At 38.9% G+C, this 19561-nt stretch overlaps 1 protein-coding gene and 1 long non-coding RNA gene across 8 annotated transcripts in view; one reads left to right on the top strand and one right to left on the bottom strand.

Annotated features, from left to right (window-relative positions):
* The window catches only part of Herc1 (HECT and RLD domain containing E3 ubiquitin protein ligase family member 1), a 179450-nt gene that overhangs the window by 133746 nt on the left and 26143 nt on the right, over positions 1-19561 (bottom strand). For all 7 annotated transcript variants that reach the window (XM_048332179.1, XM_048332182.1, XM_048332185.1 and 4 more), the window contains exons 2-5: positions 14672-15627; positions 9326-9421; positions 1807-2001; positions 570-881 (exon numbers count right to left, since the gene is read on the bottom strand). In XM_048332179.1, coding sequence (XP_048188136.1) covers positions 570-881; positions 1807-2001; positions 9326-9421; positions 14672-15601 — 1533 coding nt within the window. In that variant the 5' untranslated portion in view covers positions 15602-15627. The remainder of the gene's footprint in view (positions 1-569; positions 882-1806; positions 2002-9325; positions 9422-14671; positions 15628-19561) is intronic.
* On the top strand, positions 4883-9298 carry LOC125340528. The gene is made up of 2 exons (XR_007208773.1): positions 4883-4992; positions 8645-9298. It is a non-coding gene; the product is annotated as an uncharacterized LOC125340528 (long non-coding RNA).

Below are 19561 nucleotides of genomic sequence, written 5' to 3'. Positions count from 1 at the left end.
AGGCTTGAGCAAAAGGAAGCCAGGGACAGTGCTCACGCCCTGAGTTCAAAGTCCAGGACTGGCCAAAAAAAAAAAAAAGAATTTAAGATAAGAGTAAGAATGTAAGAACGAAAACTGAGCTGGGCACAATGGCATGTGCCTGTACTCTCAGCTACTCAGGAGGCTGAGTCAGAAGGATCTCGAGCTCACTAGTTTGACCAATATAGAAGGACTCTTCTTCAAAAATAAAATAAACATGTAAAGAATTAAAATTGAACAGTATGTGGTACACTGGATATTGTATATATGTTTATCTGAGCTAGGGAAGGGAAAGAAAAATGAGGGAGGGTGTAACAAATATGACAAGAAATGTACTCACTACCTTATTATGTAACTGTAACCCCTCTGTACATCACCTTGACAAAAATTTTTAATTGAACTATGTATGTAAACGTATTTTGTAAAGTAGATATAAAAAAGATAAACCAAAGGATAGAGGGAGAGAGATAAACCAAAGTATGCATCAAAATCTGAAAGATACTGTCAATTTAAATCTAAATTATCTTTAAGCCCAAAAAGAAAGCACTTACCTTTCCTTGCAGAGGACCCTGAATAAGTTTGGGGTATTTCTGTGTTGAACTATTTCCATGCCCCAGTTTCCCATAGTCACCATCTCCCCAACTGAAGACTTCTCCTTCTGTTGTAAATGCTAAAGTGTGACCATCAGATCCTTTAGAGGACGAAACCTTTTTAATGGACCTGTGAGGTTCAAACGTCAACTTTTTTAAAGTAGACTGATTATTGGAGTCTCCAAGGCCCAGTCTCCCATAGCTGCCTTTACCACAAGCTCTGACAGAACCATCTGTAGAAATGACAAAAGTGCAGTATTGCCCAGCTTCAATCTACAAACAGAATCAGAAATATAAAATGTGAGAACCAAAGAATCATACTTAAGTCTATTCATCAATCTCAAAGGAAATCATATATATTATGTTTCCTGGTTGTCTATCAGGTCACAACTGAACTAAACAATGAAGCACAATGTTTTAGCTTCCTCTTATAATTGAAAAAAAAATAGGTCTGGAAAATTCCTTAGGGTCCATATGTCAAGAACCACACAAAACATATCAATGCCCATTTGGAAAAAAGATACAATGTAATGAAAATAATAATAAATAGACCGTTGTAGCCAGGGCTACGAATTTTTTAAACCATCACAAAAAGAAAATGAGATGCCAGGCTGGGAAATAGAAACATCCACTTCTTAGTTTTATTTGTCCTTTGTGTTGAATATTAGTAGTAAAAGCTATTCATCAGGTCTTTTAAAAATCCAGCTTCCAGGCTGGGAATATGGCCTAGTGGTAGAGTGCTTGCCTCCTATACATGAAGTCCTGGGTTCAATTCCTCAGCACCATATATATAGAAAAAAGCCAGAAGTGGTGCTGTGGTAGAGTGCTAGCCTTGAATAGAAGAGCTCAGGGGCAGCACCCAGGCCCTGAGTTCAAACCTCATGGGGAAAAAAAAAAAAGCCAGGGACAGTGCTCAGGCTCTGAGTTCAAGCCAGGACTGGCCAAAAAAAAAAAAAAAATACAGCTCCCAAATGAATTTCTGAACTTGGGAATGCTGTCATAGTCTATGAAAGACTGAAACTTCATTGTTCTATTAAAAGAAAACTGATACAGTGTAGTATAGAAATAACACAGAACAGAAACAACCAACCAAGAATTAGTATTCATTTAAAAAATACTCTTGGTATAATTCAAAGCACATAAGTCTTAATATATACCCCCATATCTACCAATGTAAAAGTTATATAACAGAACTTACAGTCTGAGCATCAGAGAAACTGGGAGCCAGTTTGGGCTGTAGTATTTTCTCCTGTGTGCCTTCTACCAATTGATGGCTGCTATTGCTCCCCCAAACATAAACTTCACAAGTTTCAGAGACAATGGGGGCATCACCAGTCTGAATGCTATCTGGACTAGCACATGTTCTTGAGTAATCAGAAGCCATTCTACAAACCTATTAAAATTGAAAAATACATTTTAAAAAGTCAAACTATTTTCTAGTTTACACAGGGTTTTTTTCTGTCTTATAATTCTCTAAACTGCTCAACTCTGAAAACAACATACACAGTCTTAAATAATGATAGCTACAATACTTACATGGAATAAATCACTAGAGGGTATTAATAAAAGATTTTAAAAACTGGAAGGGGAGACACACAATCAAATCTTTTTAAATACAAATTTTATTACTGCAAACAGCAGCATTATAAAAACATTTAAAATAAACACTTAAAACTGTTTCACAAAGTGGGGAAAGAGAAGGATGCTATTATCTTAACTTCACATTTCTTACTATCAGTGGAGCTTAAGCTTTCCCATCTATTTGTATATCATAATAAATGAATTAACTTTTGCCTTCTTACCGATTAAGATGTTTTATTAACTTGTATAAATCCAATACAATACAATAAGGACATTAATTCTGACCTTAAGTATCTGGCTTCTACGTTTTTTATGTTTGCGTGTGTGTTGGGCTGAGAGAATAATCTTGTCTTAATAATCTTGTCTAATTGGGAGATCTAGAACATGAAAGAGTAACACAACTTCTATAGTGGTACCAGACTAGACCTTTAACCTGAGCAAAATAGATTGAATTTAGAGACTAAAGGATTGAGGAAATAATCTGTTATCACTGTTTACAATTCAGTTACTGGTCACTTCATATGCTATATGGTTTTCATACATTATCTAATTGTATTCTTTTAATTAGGTAGTTGTACAAAGAGGTTTCTACAAGTCAGCTTATAAGTATAATGCATATAGACCAATACCATCCCTTCCATTGTTCTTCCCATTTTTCCCCTCCCACCATTACCTTCAAGTTACATAGTTTCAATGTTTACATAATATACATTGAATATGTAGTCATTACACGTTGTTCTTTTTGTATAACAAAGTGAAATAATAAATAGAATCTTAAAAAGGCAACATTTTAGTTTGTCAGCACATTAAATGAGAGATTATAGAATAGCTTTAGACAAAACCTTTGCACATAATTCAAAACAATAGAATAATATGTATTAGATAAATACTTTCCAGGACAGGTAAGTGAAAATTGCCAGGCTGTAGAGGACAAGTATATATAAGTGAAAATTGCCAGTCTGTAGTAAGGGATATGAAATTTTGCTGGAAACAAAAGGAAAACATCAGGGGCAATTAAGAGATGAATTGTTATAAGGTTTATAAGAGAAGTAAGTCACAACCCTATACCTCTTTCCTTCAAAAAAAAAAAAAGAGGAAGAAGGCTGAAACTACTTATGAGGTTGATAAATGCATTTTAAAAATAAAGTTGGGGGGCTGGGAGTATGGCCTAGTGGCAAGAGTGCTTGCCTCCTACACATGAAGCTCTCAGTTCGATTCCCCAGCACCACATATATGGAAAACGGCCAGATGGGGCACTGTGGCTCAAGTGGCAGAGTGCTAGCCTTGAGCAAGAAGAGGCCAGGGACAGTGCTCAGGCCCTGAGTCCAAGACCCAGGACTGGCCAAAAATAAATAAATAAATAAAGTTGGGAAGTTGGGAATAGTTTGGATTCCATAAAGATAGAAAGATGACACTAAGAACAGCAACATAGTTTTCTCAACATTATGAATCACTAGAAAACAAATCCAAACCCATATTTAATGTTCATAATAAACTAGGTGACAAGGTAGCCCCAATAACCTCAAAATACAAGTAGGTGGGCACAAACCACTAAACCTAAATATGGTAACAACACCTGTACACAAGGAAGCAATATGTCTGGCAGACCTAAAACAGAAAATAAGAAAGAATCGTAGCCTAGAAATGGCAATTGTAAGTGGAAAGACTCATGTTCTTTCTAATAGCAAGTCACTGTCAGGGGTCCCTGAAGAGAAATTCTAAAAAAGCCAGCACAACCTAGCTCTTGTTAACTCTTGAAAATTTAACCAGTCAATACTCTCCTCCAGGATAGAGCTCCCACAGTAAGAAAAACTTCTGAGAGTACACAAAACAGGAAGACAGAGAAGGAAGATGGAGAAGGCAAAGATAAAAGCTGAGGAAGAAAGTAAGCTGAAAGACATAGTATTTCTTAACATCATGCAGAAACTGCAGAGAGGAAAGCCATGGGCTTAGAAAAGTTATCCTGAATCCTAACCCTGTACTAAAAGTTCAGGAAAAGTAAATACACATAAAAATGAGGAAGAAGAAAGTACTCAGGTTAAATCATATATAAAGTTAACATAAGAAAGAAAGGGAACATAACTTTTTTTTTTTTTTGGCCAGTCCTGGGCCTTGGACTCAGGGCCTGAGCACTGTCCCTGGCTTCTTCCAGCTCAAGGCTAGCACTCTGCCACCTGAGCCACAGCGCCCCTTCTTGGCCGTTTTCCATGTATGTGGTGCTGGGGAATCGAACCCAGAGCTTCATGTGTAGGAGGCAAGCACTCTTGCCACTAGGCCATATTCCCAGCCCCCGGGAACATACTTTTAATGCTAGCACTCTAGAAGCTGGGCAGGAGGATCTTGAGTCAAGGCCAGCTTGGGATACATAATGAGACCTTACCATAAAAACACACTCAAAATTGGACACTGGTAGCTCAATGCAGTAATCCTAGCTACTCGGGAAGCTGACATCTGAGGATCATAGTTCAAAGCCAGTCCAGGCAGAAGAGCCTCTTATTGCCAATTAACCACCAAAAAGTTGGAAGCAGAGCTTTGGCCAAAGTGGTAAAACACCAGCCTTGAGTGGAAAAAGACAAGGATACTGCCCAAGTTCTGAGTTCAAACTCCAGTACCAGCACAAAGAGAAAGAAAAGAAACAAAAAGGAAAAAGAAAAGAAAAGAAGCCCACACACACCACCAAAAGAAAAGGGTAGGAGGAGGGGCAGAATAATATCAATATGTTAATAAGTATGAGAAAGAGTCCACAAAACTGAACACTGTGATCTACTTCAAAACAAGCTGAAAGAGATTAGAAAAATAAGATGTGGAAAAAAAAACCAAATCTGAATTCTAAATGCTCAAAAACGAAGTGATATAACTTAAGAAAATGCTAGAAATAAAAGAAATATTTGGGGAAAAAAAAGGAAAAATTCAGAAATGAATACCAAACTAGAAGAATTCTGAGTAAATACAGTAGACAATGTCCTATAAATTAGGAAAGGTAAAAAATGTTTTTTAAAAACAACAAATAGAGATATTAAAATAATCAAGAAAAAGTTACAAATGAAAGTTAAGCAAAGGTCTAACATACAATCATAAGAGTTCCAAAAGAAGAGAGTTAAGTAACTAAAAGGAATAAAGATAATACTAAGAACTATAACTTAGGGACATTTTCTTGAAATAAAAAAGATTTTAAACTATATACTGAATTATTACATCTCTAAGAATATCAACCCAGAATGAATAAAGATGCATTATAGTAAAATTACCCATCTCTAAAGGGCAGGGAAGAGGGGAACCTTCTTTAGCAAAATAAGCATGTGACTCATATAGAAAAGAAAGTCAGTTTTACTCTAAACTAACAATAACTGTGTATAACCCAAAGAAAACAAGAAAAATACGGAGAAGATACACATAAAATGTGGGATAAAGATTTTAGTTCTCAAAACTTACTGAAGAATAAAGAGCATAGCAATTATCAGCATATAGGAACTAAAAGAGAATCTTGTTGCTCAGACCTTTTATGGAGAGATCTGGTAGAAAATAAACTTTAGATCATCAAAAAAGGAGCTAGTAAAGGGGCTAATAGTAAAAAATGAAATATGTAGTGACTTTTAGAACTAAGACTGAGGGCTAAAAGGCAGAGAGTGTGTAAGACTATATATACTCTTAAGTAGATATGATACAATGATAAAAACTGAGGACTGGGTGTGGTGGTACATGCCTATAATTCTAGCTACTTGGAGACAGAAGCAGGAGTATTTGACCTCAAGGCCAGCCCAGGGAAAGTTAGAGACCTTTTTTTTTTTTTTGCTCAAGGCTAGCACCCTGCCACTTGAGCCACAGCACGACTGCTGGCCATTTTCTATATATGTGGTGCTGGGGAATCGAACCCAGGGCTTCATGTATACGAGGCAAGCACTCTTGCCACTAGGCCATATTCCTAGCCCCAGTTAGAGACCTTACATGAAAAGCAACTAAAGAAAGAAAAGAAAAAAGGGCTGGAGGTATAACTTAAGTGATAGAGCACCTAACAAGCTCAAAGACTTAGCTTCAATCCTTGTTACTACAAGAAAAAAAAATTTTTTTAAGAAAAAAGAGAAAGACAAGAGTGAGGGGAGGGACTCTCTGGGGAGAATGAACTGCAGGTTTGACTGGGCTGCAACATCACCTCAAGTGTGGCTCCTTTACAAGCCTGGAATATTGGTGCTGCCTAGTGGGAGACCTCATTCCTTGCCACTCAAGCTCAATTTATTTGTTCTCACTAAATGGTGACTAGTTTTCCCTAGTGTGAACAAGCTTTAGCAACTTGGCATCAGAAGACATACACTATGGCTCCCACTACATTGGATAGTCAAAGAGATCAACATGATACAACGTGGGAGGAGAATTCACAAGGGGGAGAATATAAAGTGCTGTGGATCTTTGGAGGTCATGTGCTCACTAGGTCCTCTAGAATTCTGATTCAGTATCTATACAATGCAGACCAGAATTGAAAGAAACATTAAATGTGACCACGCTATTTGGCAAAAAAAAAGAGTGAGGGGAGGGAAGGAGAGAGGGAGGAAGGAAAAGAAAAGAGAGGGAGGCTTTCAAAAATCATACAATACCATTCCTACTCTTGGTTTTCCTTTTTTATTTTTTGGCCAGTCCTGGAGCTTGGACTCAGGGTCTGAGCACTGTCCCTGGCTTCCTTTTGCTCAAGGCTAGCACTCTGCCACTTGAGCCACAGCGCCACTTCTGGCCATTTTCTGTATATGTGGTGCTGGGGAACTGAACCCAGGGCTTCATGTATACGAGGCAAGCACTCTTGCCACTAGGCCATATCCCCAGCCCTTGGTTTTCCTTTTATTTATTTATTTATTTTTCTCTCTCACACCTGTCTCTCCCCTGCCTCCTCTGTCTCCCTCCCCACCCCCAACTTTGTCCACTATAAAAATTCCTAGAAACCGTAAGACCAAATTAGTAATCATAAACCTCTCTAACCCCCTGAAAGTAGCCTTAAAATCACCTCTCCCAACAAAAGAACCAGGGCTCTTTTTAGAAATAGGTAGCTGAAATGTATATGATGAGTCAGGTACAATGTGCTGTATCAGATAGCAAGGAAGCTACCAAAGGTTTTCATCCCATGTCAAAAGAATTGAGAGATGATCCTAAGGAGGCTACAATCCTGAAGAGACAATTCACCAAAATGATTGTTAAATACAGATAATAAGTCAATAGAGTAAACAGGTTCAAATTTATGAGTTCATATATACATTCATTCATTCATTCATTCATTTATTTATTGCCCGTCCTGGGGCTTGAACTCAGGGCCTGAGCACTGTCCCCGGCTTCTTTTTGCTCAAGGCTAGCACTCTGCCACTTGAACCACAGCGCCACTTCCAGCTTTTTCTATGTATGAGGTGCTGAGGAATCGAACCCAGGGCTTCATGTATACGAGACAAGCACTTTACCACTAGGCCACATTACCAGCCCCGAGCTCATAATATTTTTTAATGAAGTTAATTTGATCAAGTTTGGAGGATGAGAAAAGACCAATTGGTTACACTGAAAACTAGTTTATAAAAGTGGGTGAGGTGATGGGAGGGGAAAACTTGGGAGATAGCTAAGAAAGAGGTAACATTGTCCAAAAAAAAAAAAAATGTACTCATTACATGACTTATGAAACTGTAACCCCTGTGTACATCACCTTTAAAAAATAAAAAAGAAGAAGAAGAAAGAAAACTGAATGGAAAAAAAATGTGGGTGAGGTGAATCAAGCATTTCTTCTGCCCTTCCTTATATGAACTGTAGCAGAGTAACCAAAGAGTTGATAAGGGCAGCATGTCTTTATGAAAATAGTACAACTAATAAAAAAGACATTACAGAATTAGAGTATCACATAACTACAAATTTATCTAGTCATCAAGCATCAAGAGCTATTATTACCACAATAAAGACAAACAACCAGATGGAACCAGAGTAAAAAACCTAACACCATGCCAAAAAGTTCAAACCTAAGACTAATAATGAAACTCCTCTGGATCCAGTTGCCACTTCATAGAAAATACACAGGACAAAGAAACATACTGATGTGTCATCAAGAAAATTCATACTGTGGTAGATTCTACAGTCTATAAAGCCGAGGCTTCTAAAAAAAAATTCATTGAAGGAAAATGGATGGAAGGGAGATGGAGGAAAAGAAAGGGAAAGGACAAAGAGACAAAGAGATTCAAACACCACCAATTCCTGGCTCTCCTTTAAAAAAGAAAGAACTTTGGGGGGGCTGGGGATATAGCCTAGTGGCAAGAGTGCCTGCCTCGGATACATGAGGCCCTAGGTTAGATTCCCCAGCACCACATATACAGAAAACGGCCAGAAGCGGCGCTGTGGCTCAAGTGGCAGAGTGCTAGCCTTGAGCAAAAAGAAGCCAGGGACAGTGCTCAGGCCCTGAGTCTAAGGCCCAGGACTGGCCAAAAAGAAAAGAAAGAAAGAACTTTGGAGCCAGAGGCAGGGAAGTTCACTGGTATTGCCTCTATCTTTAGGGTGTATTATATTTTGGAAAGAGGAAGAAAATGCATTCTGAACTGGTCTTAGTTACTTCCATTACAGAGAGGATATCCATGCCTAGAATAGCTTTCATGGATTTGTCCCCCCCACAAAAAAGTACAAAACTGAACTATACTGACCAGGCATGCACATTTGAATGACACAAGTATAAAGCACTGAAACTATTACATGTCAGCACACTGTTTACACTACTGAGGAGGAAATAAGTTATGACTAGAAAATGAAAGCCATTCTAAGGTGACTGGCAAAATTCTATTTCTTTGCCTAAGTACAGATTAGAAAGGTATTTATTGTATAATAATTTATTAAGCCATGCATTCGTGTGCCTTCCTGCATGTTTTACATAATAATAAAATTCAATTAGAATTACCAATACATTACTTAAGACTCAAAATAAGTAAAAGCATATGCATTGAAAAAGTATGTTTTCTTCACATCTCTGGCTCTAAACACCCAGTTCCACTTCCTCAAGGAAACCACTGGTATGATATTGTTTTGGAACCTTTCCAAACACTCAATGGATTGTTTTTAAGGGATAAAGACATACTATAACATTTGTAAGATAGTCACTTTTAATTTTTAAAAAAGTCATGATGATTACATACCTCTTCAAAGAGACATAACGATGCCTCGTAGAGTGAGCACAAACCATCAGATGTCCTAGTTGGTTCTCTCCACTGACTCCGATCAGCAGATGAACCCTATAATGAAATATCATGGGATACAGCAAGGAAAAGAGATTTATGTACTAAAATCACTTTAAAACTCAACAAAAAAAATCTATTGAACTGTTTCATGCTTATATATATTGAACATTACATCATAAAAGCCTTTATCACAAAAGTGTCCTAAAAGTGTCAGTTCAGCAACTAACCCTTTCGATTCTCATATCAAGCAGTGATTTGTTCCAAGGGTCACAAAGCTCCAGGATTGTCAAGGGGAGGAGTTTTGCCAGTTATACATTTTGGGGACAGCCAGGTCTCTGTTACACGCCCCCCCCCATCACTAATTCCTTTTAATTATTCTCTTCTGTTTGCTATCACTAAACACCTTATTTCTCAAATAGCTTTCAGTAAACATAGCTAGTCTTCTAATCACAGGACATGGCTCATCTTTAGATCTTGGACTTTAATGGGTTGTTTCTTTTATTGCTAGGTCATCAGATGCTAACCTTCCGCTGCCAAGCCAGTTTTTCTTTTTAATTATTTAGGGTGCTGCTATCTAGCAATCTTGTTAAAATATAAGCTTTGATTCAGAAGTATAGCTGGGCCTGAGATTATGCATTTCTAACAAGGACCAGGTGATGTCCATGCTTGAGGCTCACACTTTGAGTAATAAGGTTTAGTGCTTAGACGTGTAGGCCTAAAATTATGTAAAAGCTGAGTGCTCAAAAATATCTAGTCTCAAGACACATATTTCAATATCAGTATATATTTTGGCACAAGATCTCTAAATTCCATAATTAGCTGTGTAGCATTACTAGAGAAAAACACAATTGTGGTCTGTGCCTCCATTACTTAAAAGATGCCTCTAATGATCACCAAACCAAAACCAGATGAGGAAATGTGCTTTAACTTTCCAGGAGCTTGTAACTGCACTATCACGATCCTTCTTTTAGGCCTTTCTACAGTATGAAGGAAAATCCTGAAAACAGCATAAAGTTCTCAGTGGGTTTCAATCTAGGCTTTTACTGGCCATGGAACTGGTAACTTTTCTCATCTTTAGACAGAAATAATACTATAACATCAAGAGGGGTTGAGAAGATAACTGAAATTTTGTGTAAAACAGACTTAGCACACGTTCTAGTACATAGTAAGATATCAAAACTGGTAGAAACAATTTTTATTTTGCACTGAGAAAGCTTTTAAAAACAAATACTGGGGGCCTTTTACAAATTCTCACTAAATTTGAAAATACAAAATCAGGACTGGGATACGGCTCAGTGGGAGAGGGCTTACTTAGCATGCCTGAGGTCCCAGGCTCAATATTCAGCACTGAAGGAAAAAACTAAGTCAATAAAGCATCCTCCAAAACAAACTCCCTTTAAGACACTTCCACTGGTTTCTTTCCTCCCTCAAATAAGTCAGTAGTTTACAGATGACCTACTCTAGCTATAGTCAGTTGGTATTTAACATCTCTAAAACCTATCCCACACAGAATTCTCATTGTTTTTCTTGCAAGCATGTTGAACAATAATAAGTATTAATATCACATCCCTAGTGCTGAGATCATAGATTATATGCCACCACACCTGAACTTATGTATTTTTTCTTCTTTTTAGGTCCAAAATCAGGACTTGAACTCAGTACCTGATGCTTTTGCTCACTGGCTAGCACTCTACCAACTGAGCCATGCCTCCAACTCCTAGACTCATATATTTTGGGGGTTTTTTGATCAGTCCTGGGCCTTGAACTCAGGGCCTGAGCACTGTCCCTGGCTTATTTTGCTCAAGGCTAGCACTTTGCCAATCTTGAGCCACAGTGCCACTTCTGGCAGTTTTCTATATATGTGGTACTGAGGAATCGAACCCAGGGCTTCATGTATGCAAGACAAGCACTCTTGCCACTAGGGCATATTCCCAACCCCTAGACTTAGACTCATTCATATATATTTTTTGTTTGTCTGCTTGTTTGTTGGCCAGTCCTAGAGCTTGGACTCAGGGGCTTGAGCACTGTCCCTGGCTTCTTTTTGCTCAAGGCTAGTAGTCCGCCACTTGAGCCATAGCACCACTTCTGGCCGTTTTCTATGTATGTGGTGCTAGGGAATCGAACCGAGGGCTTCATGTATATGAGGCAAGCACTCTTGCCACTAGGCCATAGTCCCAGCCCTGGATTCATATATTTTTAAAGAAACTAAATTTTGGAAAACATAGCCCCCAAAATGTGTAATTTGATATACTGTTTATACAGTTGGAAGTTCAGCAGTACAAATGAAAATTAAAATATAACATAAATTTGTGATTTTACAAGTCTTCATTTAATTACATTTCTCTTAAATAACCACCATGCAAAATAGTGTGATACCTTTTTTTCTTCCACATTTGTGATATTCAGACAAGGACATAAGACTAAATGAACATATTTCCTTATGTTCTTACTATCTAGTTTTACTCAAAAGTGCTTTAATGCCTCCTCACTGCTTATGGAATCAAGCCAAAAAAAACCCTAGAGCACAGCACACAGGGCCTGCCTTACTTAGAGTCTCATCTCTTCCCATTCCATCCTATACATCCAGAGGCTTTGCTGTCTCACACCTTGACACTTTCTGTAAGCCTCCTCAACTCCTCCAATTCACACACTTAACATTGGTAGGAAAAGTCCTCTTTTTCTATGAACTTTTAAGGATTCTTCCCCCATAAGGCATTGTCTGCCTCGTCCTTTCTAGCTTATTCCCTTCCTCTCAAAGCTGATGTCTTACTAGTCAGGCTATTAATTTTAAATGGCTGTGTATCCCTCTTTCATTACACCGTGTGCTAGCTAAAAGCAGCAATGCAAGCTCGGGATGTGGTTCAGTGGAAGAGCACTTAGCATGCGGGAGGCCCTGGGTTCAACAAGGCAAAAAGCAACCTTCCCTCAAAGGCATAGCCTCTACCAAGCATATTTATATATTTTTTCTTCTTTTTTTTTTTTGTTAGCTTGAACTTGGGGGCCTGAGCACTGTCTGAGATCTCTTTGCTCAGGGCTAGCTAGCACTCTACCACTTTTGTGCCACAGTGCCACTCCCAGTTTTCTGGTAGTTAGTTGGAGATAAGAGTCTCAAGGAGGGGCTGGGGATATAGCCTAGCGGCAAGAGTGCCTGCCTCGGATACACGAGGCCCTAGGTTCGATTCCCCAGCACCACATATACAGAAAACGGCCAGAAGTGGCGCTGTGGCTCAAGTGGCAGAGTGCTAGCCTTGAGCGGGAAGAAGCCAGGGACAGTGCTCAGGCCCTGAGTCCAAGGCCCAGGACTGGCAAAAAAAAAAAAGAGTCTCAAGGAGTTTCCTGCCCAGGCTGGCTCTGAACCACAAACTTCAGATCTCAGTCTCCTGAGTAGTTAGAATACAGGTATGAGCCACCAGTGTCCGGTCATATTTATTTTTAAAAGCTAAGTAAACATTTAGTGGCATCAAAAGCCAAAAGGATTTATATCGTAGCGTTATTTTATTTATTTTTAAGATGGTATTGAGGGCTGGGAATATGGCTTAACTGTAGAGTGCTTGCCTTGTTTGCATGAAACCCTGTGTTCGATTCCTCAGCACCACATAAACAGAAAAAACTGGAAGTGACACTATGGCTCAAGTGGCAGAGTGCTAGCTTGAGCAAAAAGAATCCGGGGACAGTGCTCAGGCCCTGAGTCCAAGCCCCAGGACTGGCAAAAAAAAAAAAGATGGTACCAAGGTTTGAACACAGGGCCTAGTGCTTGCTAGATAAGTGCTCTATCAGGTGAGTCATGTCCTTAGCTACAGTTTTATTTTGAGTGTCTCATGTGTGCCTACTCAAATACAATTATGTTATGTCCGAAATGGAGAGTAAGACTCAACACAAATAAGTGTAGTTTACAGATTGAATTTAATTTTTGTTAGGCTTTGTGACAGGAATTCAACCAAGAGTTATGTGCCTTATCCTCTTAACTTGCAGCTTAGAGATAAATCCTGTTCTACTCATCTAAGAGTAGAGAAACTCAAAGCAGAGAACAAAAGGTCAGCCTACCAAGAGAGGCTCTACATGTTTTTTGAGTTCTCAGACTACACAGTAAAAAGTTTCTGGAGACTAAGAGAGGAAGACTATCATTTATCATGAAAGGCAGAATAACTAATACAAATTCAATTCAATAAGCACTCCCTTCCTCTAAAACCAATCTAAGATTTAATTAATATTCTATCTAGTACAAGCCTGAGATGACTTTGAGAATCAAATTAAACCAAACACAAAAGATTCTTCTCCAGAGTGGATTCAGAATTCTGAGAAAACAGTCTTATTTTCTGGGGCACCTCTGGCCTAAGAAAGAATTACATATTACAGGATATGGGCTTGGAAAAGCAAAGGGAGGTGACTCCTAACTAAGTATACTTGGCATTTTGCCCACAAATGAGAGGTCAATTAGAGAGGAAACAGGAAAACCAGAAAGAAAATAAATTAAAAGTAGTCTGGGGGTTGGGAATATGGCCTAGTGGCAAGAGTGCTTGCCTCTAATACAGGAAGTCCTGGGTTCGATTCCCCAGCACCACATATATAGAAAATGTCCAGAAGTGGCGCTGTGGCTCAAGTGGCAGAGTACTAGCCTTGAGCAAAAAGAAGCCAGGGACAGTGCTCAGGTCCTGAGCCTTGACAAAAGTAGTCTGATTTCCATGGACACCCCTTTCTTTCTAAGAAGTAATACTGTATAGGATCGGATCTTAGAGGGAAAAGTGGGAAGTAGTCTCTCACTCTTCAAAAGGTCTCCTCCTTTGAAAATACACCCATGAAGGAAGGAAATGTACAATAGGTAAATATATACAAATATATAGTCATACAATTATAACTGTGTAACAATATTTTTTGTATCAGAAGCAATACAAAACATGTACCTTGTAAAGTGAGGAATTGCATAATTTTTCATAGAAATACTAGGTATGTGACATAAGTAGATACATTCATTCAATAACATTATAGATTTTAAAGCCAAAAAAAATGAAGATGTAAAGAAAGAATATTACCAGAATGTATTAAGAATCAGAGAAGGCATGACTGTTCACACCTATATACATATATACATATATGTATATACTATATATACATATATGTATATACTATATATACATATATATACGTGTATATATGCTTCGTCACATTACATACACAAAATATTTAAGTAAATACCAAAAAAAAACCTCTGAAATCATTTACAATTACCATCAAGTTATTAACAGCTGGGTTGACTTCTCCAAGTTTTTAGCTACACATTTTAAAGTTGACATTTATAGTACATACCAAAGAACGTCTCATCTGCATTAATATGGTCATAAAGCAGTCGAAGCTGATCATTCCTTCCTGGCTTGATAGCAGTTTGCTTTTCTCCATGGAATTTACAACTGCTGAAGCCCCCAAAGCCATTTCTATCCATTCAAGAAGATACCGAAGAGAACCTCTCTGAGCTGCTAACCCAAGAAGCAGTTCAGAAGCTAATCTACGACCTAATGTGTCTGCTCCAGAGTTGGGAATAGTTACTCCTTTAAGAAATGTTGTTACTTGTGATAAGCAGTCCAAACCCATAGGAGGAATCTTGCTTTCATTTGCTAAAGACAATGGTGGCAATGAGCTCACAACTTCAATTGCAGTATGGATAACATCGTTGCAGAGACTGAGACCAGGTCCTGATACAGGCATCATCCAACTTTGTCTTAGAAGTGCAAATAATAAACTTAGCCCAGTTCGAACGCCCATTTCTATAAGTGCATCGGTGCTTGACCGGGGACGCTCGCTGACAGAATGGACATCTGCTGAACCAGAACTGCTCTCCGGAGAATGCTGCTGCTGTTTCACTTTGCCTTTGTCATGGTACTTATTGGAAAGTGCATAAAAGACTCGCTGGAGTACAAGCAATCGTTTTCGAAGAGCCCCAGCAAATGGGGAATCTGAGCATACCATCTTTGCCAGTGCAAGCTGGCTACTGAGAAGGGCATCCAAATAATGGTCCTGCTCATCACTTGAAAGAGACTCACGTTCAAAGTCTGGCAACTGTGGTCCTTTGAGGCACAGAACTTGTTGGGGCAAAGGTACTACTTCCTTATTGCTGACCAGTTTAGAATACAAGACAGCAACTCCCTCTCTTGTGGCAATAGATTCGCTGTCCTCTGTAATCCAGGAGCTGTTCAGGTGTTCCAGCCATTTCAGTTTCACTGGTGGAACCATAGTTGCCATGTTGATTTACTCTGCAGCCATTAGTTCTACGGAGAAAGAAAACAGTCAAAAATTTACATATATGATTCTAAACTTACAATTCATGATATCTAAGAGGCAAAATGCAAATGAAGCCTAGAATTAAGCTTTTGGTACAGTTCTAATATTAATATTAAGTTCTGACAAATGTACCATGTTAAGACACAAACATCAAGAATAAAAGGATAAAAGCATATGGGAATTCTAACCCTTTTTTGCAATGTGTCCATAAGACTAAAATTCCAAAATTAAAAAGTCATTTTAAAACCAGTGATTTCTTTGGATAAGCCTTGCTCTTCAAGTCTTTGTCAGCATGACAACAAACACTACATACCTATAACTCCTAAGCTATTACCTCTAACCATGACTTTTTCCTTGAACTTCTATATACAATTGTATACAATACAATCACCTCTCAACAGATTCTTTTTTAAGAATTTACTTTATTGTTATTATAGAGGTGGTATACAGAGGAGTTAAAGTTACATGCATCAGGAAATGAGTACATTTCCTCTAGTAGGGCCAACATAATTTTTTTCCTGGTTTCTTGAAATAGGGTCTCAAAAGGTTGGTCTGAAACTCATTATATAGCCCAGGCTTGCCTCTAATTCATGTACTCTTGCTTTAGCCTCATAAGTGCTAGTTTCAGCATGTACCACCATATCTGGTTCTCAACAAATACCAAATAGGCATCTCAAACTGAACACATCTGAACCTGATCTCATTCCACAATTACAATCATCACTACTCAGACTTGTTCCTCCTGTAGATGTCTTCATCTTAACAAATACCAACTCTATCCTTGTAGTGTCAGATCCTTGTAGCCAACAAAGATTCACTGACTTCTCCTTCTCTTCCAAACAAAATTTAATTAATACCTAGGTGCTGGTAGCTCACACCTGTAATCTTAGCTATTCATGAGACTGAGATCTGAGGATCAAGGGCAGCCAAGGCAGGAAAGTCCTTGAGACTCTTATCGCCAATTAGCCACCAAAAATCTGGAAATGGAGCTGTGGCTCAAGTGGTAGAGTTACTATCCTTGAGTAAAAAAGCTCAGGGACAGTGCCCAGACCCTGAATTCAAGCCCCAGGACAAAAAAGTTCAATTACTAATTTCTGTTTTATATATATCCAGAATGCAACCAGTTATTATCCCTCTATTGCTACTAGCCTATAAAAGCTATCATATCATAGGTCACAGAAAGAGCCTCCATATTGGCCTTCAATCCTTCTAAAAGTCAACTCTTATACAGTAGAAGAATAGACCTTTTCTTTCTCTTTTTTTTTTGGGGGGGGGGGGGAGGATCCAGTACTGGGTCTTGAAGTCTAGGCCTCTCATTCTCTTCCTTAGCATTTCCCCTTCTTAATAACACAGTACCACTTAAGTCACACCTCTCTTTCAGATTTTTTGCTAGTTAGTTGGAGATAAATATTCTCCATTTTTTGCCCGGGCTGTCCCTAAACTTTGATCCTCACATCTCCGCCTTCAGAGTAGCTAGGATTATAGCCACCAGCACCCAGCTAGCACTTTTAAAAGTTAGGTCAGATTCCTCCCCTGAGTAGGATGGAGTAGCTAGGACAGATCAATGCTCTGGCCAAAAATAACTACAAAGGACAGATAATTTCCATAATCTGTTTAAAGGTGCAGGAGAATTTCTGACACAAGCAGGGTAAATGGAATCAGGACTTCAAAGAGGAAGTAATTGCAGAGGTAAACTGGCATTCTGAAGATACCCCCTCTTTGGGGATATTTGCCAGTATAGGGAGCATAGGGCAAGAGGCTGAGTTTGCCCAGGCACGATGTTACTGCTCAAAGATGGAGACCAAGAACCGGACAAGACATAACTAGGGATTTGAGAATCTAGGATGAAGGGAAAGATGAGGAAGTATACTCCTTAATATATCTGCTCAATTCTAAAGCTGTATATGTCAGAGACTAAGGAACTAGGCAGAAAGCAAGACTTTGAAAAGGACAGCAGTTTTCAGCAGTCTGCCATGGTAAGGAGATAATGCTTCAAGCTCAGGACCTGACAGGAGAGGGACGCCAGGTTCTCAAGTGGAAGCCTTTAAGCCCTAGAACAAATTATAAGACAGGCAAATTAGAGGTAAACTAAGTCTTACCAAAACTATAAAACAACCTTGACTCAATCCACCCTCTAGTTGCCTAGGAAAGAGGCTCTAATTGCTATACACAATGAAGAACATTAAAAAAAAAATTACCAGGTACGCTTTGTGGTTAATATGCCATAAACCAAGCAAACAAACAGGCAGATCTGTAAATGAACAAGATAACAGAGGAGGTAGACAACAATTTTAATGTCATTATAATTAGGATATTCCAAAAAGAGATGATGGAGAAAGCAGATGAAAAGTTTGAACACTTTTTTTTTTGGGGGGGGGGCACAGTTGTGGGGCTTGAACTCAGGGCCTGGAGTGCTATCTCTGAGCTCTTTTGCTCAGGGTTAACACTCTACCACTTTGAGCCTCAGCTCCACCTCTAGTTTTTAAGTGGCTAACTGGAGATAAAGTCTCACAAGGACTTTTCTGCTTTGAACCATGATCCTCAGATCTCGCCTTCTGAGCAGTAGGATTACAGGCGTGAGCCACCAGTGCCCAGCAGAGTTTGAAAACTTTTACCAGAGAATTGTAAAGGGAAAGAGAGAAGTAAAGAGGAAAGGACTAATTGGCTGACTGCTGGGCATGATGGACTACCCCTAAATCCCCCAGCAACAAGGGAAGCTGAGATACATACAGTCTCAGCTATACAGGTGAGTCTCTGTCTCCAAAAACAAAAGTCAAATGGATATTCTAGAGCTAACAAATACAATGTATAAGAGGTCATTTCCTTCTCTCTAAAACCCTGAAAGTCTTCCCCACTTAAGAGATTAAAAGGCTCAATCAATCCTTAAAATAGCCAGTAAAACTACACACAGCTGCCTATCCACTCCAGCTTCGCTCATTTACTTGACTTCAGACACACTGATTTTCCTTGCTGTTTATAGGGCATACAAAATATGTGCTATTTTCACAGGGCAGCAATCTATTCCCCAAGGGTGTCAGCAGTGCTTATTACTCCATTCCCTCATTTCCTTGTTTCTGTGATAAAATGTCACCTTCTCAATGAAATCTTTACAAATGCCCTACTAAAATGTACACTCCATCAAGAGCCACTGGCTTACACTTGCAGTCCTAGCTACTCAGGAGACTGAGATCTGAGGACCAAAGTTTGAAGCCATCTCAGGTAGACAAATCCTTATCTCCAATTAACCATCAAAAAACTAGAAATGCTAGACATGGCTCAAGTGGTAGAACATGAGCTGTGAGGTCTAGCGTCCAAGCCCCAATATAAGCGTCTCATACATACAAACACACATATATACACACACTGCTAATTACAAAGGAATTTCCTGTTTTTCTATATGCCCTATTAAACTCCAAATATAAAATTTGATGTTACTTGCTTTCCCATGTGTATAATTACTATGCTGATTTTTTTTTTTTTTTTGCAAGTCCTGGGGCTGAACTCAGGGCCTGAGCACTGTCCCTGGCTTCTTTTTGCTCAAGGCTAGCACTCTACCACTTGAACCACAGCACCACTTCTGTCCTTTTGTATATATGTGGTGCTTAGGAATCGAACCTAGGGCTTCGTGTATACGAGGCAAGCACTCTTGCCACTAGGCCGTATTCCCAGCCCTATGCTGAATTACTTTTCATTAGATACTTGTTGAGTGTATACTCTGGGAAGGGACAAACACTAACCACAATCTCCCCATCCTCAGCTTTATTAACCCCCAGTATTGTGCAAAAACATTATTTTATTTTCATCCATTTCTCTGCTGCAAGCCATAGGTAATTTTTTTTTGATTCTGCCAAATTGACAGCTGTAAAGGGATATGGTATTATGCACACTCTCTTTCTCTCTCTGTCTCGCTTTCTCTATCTC

This window comes from Perognathus longimembris, chromosome 23, assembly GCF_023159225.1.
Source record: "Perognathus longimembris pacificus isolate PPM17 chromosome 23, ASM2315922v1, whole genome shotgun sequence".
Classification (NCBI taxonomy): Eukaryota; Metazoa; Chordata; class Mammalia; order Rodentia; family Heteromyidae; genus Perognathus; species Perognathus longimembris.
The sequence above is the reverse complement of the archived record's forward strand: the minus strand, read 5'-3'. Positions and strand labels throughout refer to the sequence as shown.